Raw genomic sequence first — 7,907 nt, forward strand, 5'->3', positions numbered from 1 at the left:
TTACATCTTTTATTATCAAGCTTTGTACTTAAACGTAGTTTTCTTTCGGCTCTTGCATTTCTCAAAGTTTGAGACCGATATTTTATGTATAAAAAAAGTTCGTCCGTTCAAAAAATGTTGAGGTCCAGAAAAAAGATGAAATAATTTTCAGTGAAGTTCCTACCAAAATACAGTACCTAAACGTACTTTATTGCACTCTAAAACATTTTCCAAAGTTTCAGCTGGATATTTTATTTACAAAAAAAGTTCTTAGGTTCAAAAAATTATTCAGTGAACTGATAAAGTGAGGTCGGTAATATAGGTATTATAATATAATATAGGCTGTGTCTCATGCCCGTAATTTATTTTCTCATAAACCACTGTGCGCTGGCAGTCCTAAAATAAAATTTTCAGGGCTTGTGAAGCACATGTATGTCTTCTTACGAAAAAAAATGTAATCTAAGATTCTAAGGACACGTATTTTCGAAAATGCGATTTTACTTTTTTGAGTTTTAAAAAAATGTCAACAATTTATTTGTTCGATTCATTAATTTTTTTAATATAAAAGTACCTATATATCATTACGAACCATTTCAGAGATTAAAAAGTGAAATCGGTTAATTAGAACCGAGCATATGAAATAGTTTTAAAAAATTCTAACTCATATTTCCGCCATTTTTTGAAGTTCACTAATGCATGCCTGTATACGCCGAGCTACAGTCAAATCCCATTCAATGAAGAAAAATCTTCTTATCACTTGACATGGACTCCACCATTTGGATATTGAGCCTCTTAATAAAAAATGCATTTCTTTGGTTAAAAATTTTTAATACTTTCTTACACATTCATATTTTTATAAGAAAAATAACTTTTGAAAATGTATCTCTTTTTGAAAATTAATTTTTTTTTAATAATCTTCTTTGTTTGAAACTTAATATATGTTGTTGAAAATTCCTCTTTTGAAGTAGCATATTAATCATCCTAATGAAAAATTCATCTAATTTTAGTTAAAAATTAACTTCTTTGTTGAAAATTCAAATGTTTTTTTTAATACAAAATTTGCTAAGAACAAAGTTTTTCTTTATTAACTGTAAAATCTTTTATGGATGAAATTTCAACTATTTTGTCAAAAATTCTTTTTGATTGAAAATAAATTCTTTAAGTTGATGTTTATTAATTTAAACCTATTTGTTTAAAAGTTCATTTTTCTGGTTACAAAATCATTTCCTTCCTTGAAATTTTAACTATTTTAAATAAAATTCGTTCTTTTCAGATAAAAATTGTATATTTTTTAAACTGAAATTTTAACTTCTATTTGTTGTTTGAAATAGATCTTCTTAAGTCGAAAACTCATCTTTTTCGTTGAAAATTCATTTTCTTGGTGGAAAATTTACTTGATTCGTCGAAAATTCGTTGCTTATAGATAACAAAGATTGTCTTAAACCAAAATTATAACTATTTCATTTTTTATTTAATATTCGTCTTTTTTGGTAGAAAATTAATATTCTTGGTTCAAAATTAATTTACTTTGCGAATTAACTTTGGTTTGTTGAAACTTCATTTTTTATATTGAAAATTAATTATTTTTATTTCAAAATTAAACTATTTTATTTTCAGTTGTTTATTTTTTATTAGAAATTCAACTATTCGTTAGAACATTCCTTTTAACTGTTAAAAATATTTGTTGAACCTTGAAAAATTGAAAATTCATGCATTTGGTTAAAGTTTCATCTTTTGTTTTAAAATATTAAGCTTTTGGTGAAAAATTAATCTTTTTCGTTTAACATTAACTCGTTAATTGAAAATTGAAATCTGTCCTAGAAAATTCGTCTTTTTGGAAAGAAAATTCAACATTTCATTTAAAATGGTTCTATTTTGGTGTAATGTTAATCTTCTCGATTTAAAATGAATCTCTGATCAAAATTCAACCATTTTGTTAAAAATACATTTTTCGGGTTGAAAAATCATTTTTTTGATTGGAATTTTACTATTTTGTACAAAAATTAACTCTTTTACATGTATTTTTTTTACTGAAATTGGAACTATTCTATTATTTGTTTAAAATTTTTGTTTAAAATTGAGCCCTTTTGGATGAAAATTCAAAAATTTAGAGCATTTAAAAAAGTTTGGGACAATTTTTTCTATTTAAAAGTTTTATCTACGGTTATTTATAGTTCTCGGAAAGCCAAACAATTTATCCGAATGACTTATTGTAATAAAAAGAAAATTCTTAGAGTTAAAGCATTTTCAAAATTTTTTTAATTAATCGAAAATAAAAATGTTAAGCCATAAAACGCACGATATAAAAAAAAAAGTCAAGAGAAGAAAATCATTGCTTTTTAAAACCCCTACAAAATTAACATGAAAAATTTTTGGATTTTCTTAGAAAATCGAAAACTCAAATTTTTATTGCACAAAACATAATGAAAACTGAAAAATTCCATTTTTTGGTCCAACAATACAGGATACAAAAAATATGAGTTAATAAAAATTTTAATTAAAAAAAATTCGTTAATAATAATTAATAATAAAAAAAAATTTGTGGGAAATGAACAAATTTACGGAAAAAAAAGATTGAACAAAAATTGTTTGCCCGATAAAAACCTACACATTTGTAATAATTTATTACATTTTCATGATTTAGGATTGAGAAAAAATTATAATTGTTCGAAATTTGATACCACCATATTCAAATTTTGAACCAAACGACGCAAAATGCGAAAAAAGTCTCGAAGATAAATTAGGGCTTTTGAAAAATCCTACAAAATGTCTTAAACATTTTCCAACAAGACACGTAATTTTGTTCTTATTTGCCATGAGTAATATGGTAGGATATTTTGCATTATGTATAAAAAATAATATGGAAATAAAAATACTATTCGTAGAATAATAACGCGAGATAGAGAAAAATGTCTGAAAAAATGATTTTCCTTTTTTATTTATTTTAACCCTCAAAGTGCATACATATTCAAAATCGCGGTAAAGTGCATCGTGGGTATTTAACACCCCTGCGTATTTTATCATGTATTGTTAAACCCCTATTGAATATTTTGTCACAATAAAAGTATCCTATATATTTTAAGGTATCTTTTATAAAGTAAAGTTGATTTTATAGCTATTTATTTATTTTAAGTGTGTTAAAAAAACTATTGAAAAAAAGTAAAAAATGGGCTTTTTTAGTTAAAAATTCATAACACACGCAATTTTAATTATTTCAACCTGAACATTTATGAGTATACTTTTGAAATAGTGTACTTTAATACAAAAAATATTGCCTTATGGACGCTTTCAAAAAAGATATTTATTTTCACAGTTGGAAAGTCAATTTTGTAATAAAATGATGAATCAGATTTTTCGCTTTTAAATCAATTTATTATTACGAAAATTGAGAATTTTTGACATGCAATACTGTAAAAATGCAAGAAATTTAAAAAAGAGACATATATAACTCTATTTTGACAATTATATTTCATTCAACACATCCAGTCTGATCTCGCATGACGCGCTGCCGAACATCAATAACCTTTCAACAAGAAAAATTTGCTCCGTAATAACTTTTTCACTCACTAAGTGCACACTGGGTGTTAGACACCCAGTGTCTAACTAATGCTTGCCGCTGTATGCTAAACGACTTTACTTAGTACTGTTAGTGTCTCCAACTAAAGCTAGATGTCAACCCTTCTCAATTTTTCGAATTAAGTATGATTTATAAGAGTTTGAAAATTGCTTGGGGTTTCAGATACCCACAATGCACTTTAAGGTGTAAGGTGGTTCAAAAAATATACATTTATAAATGTCTGTCAATAATCGAGCGCAAAATAATAAATATTTGAGCGCGAAGTGCGAGATTTAACAGACGCGCGCTCAAACTTTTGAGCCTTTTTTAGTTGAAAATTAATATATTTTGTTTAAACTTTATATTGGCGTAAGTTTATGCGAAAAAATATCGGTATAGTAGAAATCGAGTAAGTATTACAAGTCTTAAAAAAATATTTTCTGTTTTATTATTTACAGGTTTGGATCTTTGGTACAGGCATCAACAGTTAAATTAGGAACAAATGGCGGAGAAGATGTCTACGTTCCAATGTCCTCAATGCTCCCAATGGTGGATCCAAATGATATTGAAGTTGATGGCTGGGACATTTCAAGCATGAATTTGGCAGACGCGATGCAAAGAGCCAAGGTTTTGGACATCAATTTGCAAAAACAACTCAAGGAGCATATGGTCAACGTGAAACCAAAGAAAAGTCTTTATTATCCTAATTTTATTGCTGCCAATCAGGTTCGATTTTTATTTTTTTCGCCATGGTATACCTATCCGATTCCTACCTTACCTACATTTCTCAGAACAATGTAGTTCCTTTTAATTTCTGGAATATTTATTTATATATTTTTGTTTGAAAATGCTAACTATTTGGTCGAAATTTTAATTATTTTCTTGAAAATGAAACTATATTTTGTTAAAATTATTCTGTCAAAAATGAAACTGCTTGGTTTAATTTTGAATTTTTTTATTTCTAAATTAATTCTTTTGGTGTAAGATTCATCCCTTTGGTTGAAAATTTAACTTTTTCAGGTTTAGGAAATTCAACTTCTAGGGTAAAAAATCATCTATTGGGCTGAAAGTTGAACTATTTTGTTGAAAATTCATTTTTTTTATAATGAAGTTTCTTAACAAAAAATGTAACTGTTTCATTTTCGGCTTAATTTTGATATTTTTTATTGAACATTATTCTTTTAAAGTTAGAATTTCGACTATTTGTTTCAAAATTTATTTATCTGGTTAAAAGTTCAACTTTTTTTGTAGATAATTCGCATTTTTTAATTCAAAATTCATCAATATTCTTGAAAATTGAAATTTTTGGTTGAAAATTTGTCTTTTTTGTTAGAAGAATAATTTTTTTCTGGTAAATTCATCTCTTCGGTTTAAAATTGAATTAATTGCTTCAAAATTCAACAAAATTAAACTCCTTGGGTAAAATCTGGTTAAAAGTTAAACTGTTTCGTAGACAAATCGCATTTTTGAATTCAAAATTCATCAATATTTTTGAAAATTGAAATTTGTTTTTGTTCAAAATTCGTCTTTTTTGGTAGAACAATAATTTTCTCATTGGAAAATTCATCTTAATGGTTGAAAATTTAAATGTTTGGCTTAAAATGCAACAATATTGTTAAAAAGTAATCTTTTTTTTTGTCAAAAATTCAACCACTTTGTTAAAAATTAATTATTTTCATTGAAAAATTGATATTTCATAGTTAGAATTCGTACTATTGTTCTAATATTTATTTATTTTCTTTAAAAAGCTATTTGGTTAATAATTCTACAGTTTTGTAGATAATTCACATTTTTCGTTTCAAAATTCATCAATATTCTTGAAAATTGTTTTTTTTTTAATATGTTTCTTTTTTGACAGACCAATAATTTTTGGTTCATAATTAATATTTTTGGTTAAAATTTGAACTGTTTTGATAGAAAATTTGATTATTTGTTTAAAAATTAAACTGTTTGTTTTTATTTTAACCATTTGTTACAAAATGAACTTTTTTGTTGAAAAATCGTATTTTTGGGTTAAAAATTAAATTGTTTTTCAGATAATTCACCTTTTTTGGTTTTAAAATTCATCAATATTTTTGAAAATGGAGTTTCTGTTTGTTTTTAAAATTCATCTATTTTGACCGAATAATAATTTACTTTTTGAAAATTTCATATTTTTGGTAACCGGATAAATTTCGTAGAAATTTTTATTATTTCGTTAAAAATTAGACTATTTATTTTTAATTTAACTATTTCTTGAAAAATCATATTTTTAGTTTGAAAATTGAACTGTTTCGTGGATAATTCGCCTTTGGCTACGAAATTCATCAATATTGTTGAAAATGGTTTCTTTTTTGGAAAATTGGTCTTTTTTGGTAGACCAATAATTTTCTTGGGGGAAAATTCGTCTTCTTGGTTAAAAATTTAACTAGTTGGTCAAAAGTTCACCTTTTTGGTTAAAAATTCATGTTTTTGGTTAAAATTTGAACTATTTTTGGTAGAAAATTCGAGTATTTTGTTAAAAAATAAACTATTTTAATTTTTACTATTTGGTACAAATAAAACTTTTTGGTTGAAAAATCATGTTTTTGGGTTAAAAATTCAACTGGTTTGTAGATAATTCGTCTTCATGGCTTCAAAATTCTACAATTTTGATGAATATTTATATATTTTTTTTGCGAAAATTCTATTTTTTTAATAGAATGCTAATGTTCTTGGTCTAAAATTGAACTATTTGGTAAAAAATTAACTTTTCTGTCGAAAAATCCCACTTTCGGGTTAAAAATTCAACTGTTTCGTAGATAATTGGTCTTTTTGGCTTTAAAATTCATCAATATTTTTTAAAATGGATTTTTTTATTTTTTAAATTCATCATTTTTGGTAGAATAATAATTTACTTATTGAAAAATTCATCCTTTCTCTTAAAAATTGAAATATTTTTAAATTTAAATATTTGGTAGAAAATTAACTTTTTTGTTGAAAAATCATATTTTTAATTTGAAAATTCAACTGTTTTTTAATAGATAATTCGCCTTTTTGGCGTGAAAAATTTTAAATATCGTTGAAAATATAATTTTTTGAAATTTTTTCCCTTTTGGCAGTACAACAATTTCCTAATGGAAACTTCATGTTAAAAATGCATTTAATTAATATTTACCTCTTTGGTTGAAAAGGTAACTTTGTTGTTGAAAATTGATTTTTTCGGTTAAATTTTTTTTAAATGTGGATGTTTAGCTATCTTATTTTTGGTTGAAAATTCATCCTTCACTAATATAAAAATCAAATATTTGATGGGAAATTAATGTAATTTTTTCAAAAATTCGTCTTTTTGGTTAGAAAATAAATATTAATTGTTGAAAATTCATATTTTTTGTTGAGAATTTAACTATTTGGTTACAAATTCTTCTTTTATGGCTGCATTAAACTGGTTGGAAACTCTTTTTTTTCTTCTAAAAATTAATTTTTAAAACTAAATATCTGCTGATTTTTTTTCAAAAAATATATTTTTTCAGTTGGAAATTTAACTATTTTGCTTAAAGTTCGTTTTTCTTAATTGAAAATTCAGCTATTTGGTTCAAAGATTCAACTATTTTGTTAACAACAATTTTTATTTTTTTGTTGAATTGAATTGGTTAAAAAAGTTATCAATCAGTGGTTAAATAATTTAGATATCTATTAAATAAATAAAATTTTAAAAATAACAAGTAAATAATTTTTAAAAAAATTATTATGCAAATTTAAATTTATATTTTGATAGAAAATTCATCTTTTATAGTGGAGAAGTCATCTTTCTTGGTTGAAAATAAACTGTGTTCCAAAAAATTGGTCTCTGGCTTGAAAATTCAACTGTATTTGGATTAATTTTAATCTTTTTTATTTGTAAATTAAACCATTTGCTGGAAAATACATTTTTGTTGAAAATTCGTCCTTTTTGTATTTGAAAGTAATCTTTTTATACAATCTTTTTTTATAAAATCTTGCGAATTTAAAGTATTTCAAATTGAATTCAGTATGGTATAAAACTTGCAAATTCAGTGAATAAAATTTTTAAATTCAAATCCCAGGAGGACCGAGCTGATAATGTAGTCCTTGGATCGAAAACTGAACAGCTGAACGCTATCAGGAAAGATATTTCCGAATTTAAATCTTCAAAAAAACTGGACAAGGTCATTGTATTATGGACAGCAAACACAGAGAGATTCACTGAAATTATTCCCGGAGTCAATGACACTGCTGATAATTTATTGAAGGCCATTACAGAGGATCAACCGGAAATTAGTCCCAGCACAATGTTTGCAGTTGCTTCAGCTTTGGAAGGCGTAAGTTTTTTTGAACATTTTATCATTTTTATTTTACAATCTCAACAATTTTAATTATATTTAAAAAATATAAT

General features: G+C 24.8%; 1 protein-coding gene across 3 annotated transcripts in view; it reads left to right on the top strand.

The window, feature by feature from the left end:
* LOC117174420 (inositol-3-phosphate synthase 1-B) overlaps positions 1-7,907 on the top strand; it is a 29,213-nt gene that overhangs the window by 13,845 nt on the left and 7,461 nt on the right. For all 3 annotated transcript variants that reach the window (XM_033363534.1, XM_033363552.1, XM_033363543.1), the window contains 2 exons: positions 3,994-4,261; positions 7,579-7,833. In XM_033363534.1, the coding sequence (XP_033219425.1) occupies positions 3,994-4,261; positions 7,579-7,833 (523 nt within the window). The remainder of the gene's footprint in view (positions 1-3,993; positions 4,262-7,578; positions 7,834-7,907) is intronic.

Source organism: Belonocnema kinseyi, chromosome 1, assembly GCF_010883055.1.
Source record: "Belonocnema kinseyi isolate 2016_QV_RU_SX_M_011 chromosome 1, B_treatae_v1, whole genome shotgun sequence".
NCBI classification, from domain to species: domain Eukaryota; kingdom Metazoa; phylum Arthropoda; class Insecta; order Hymenoptera; family Cynipidae; genus Belonocnema; species Belonocnema kinseyi.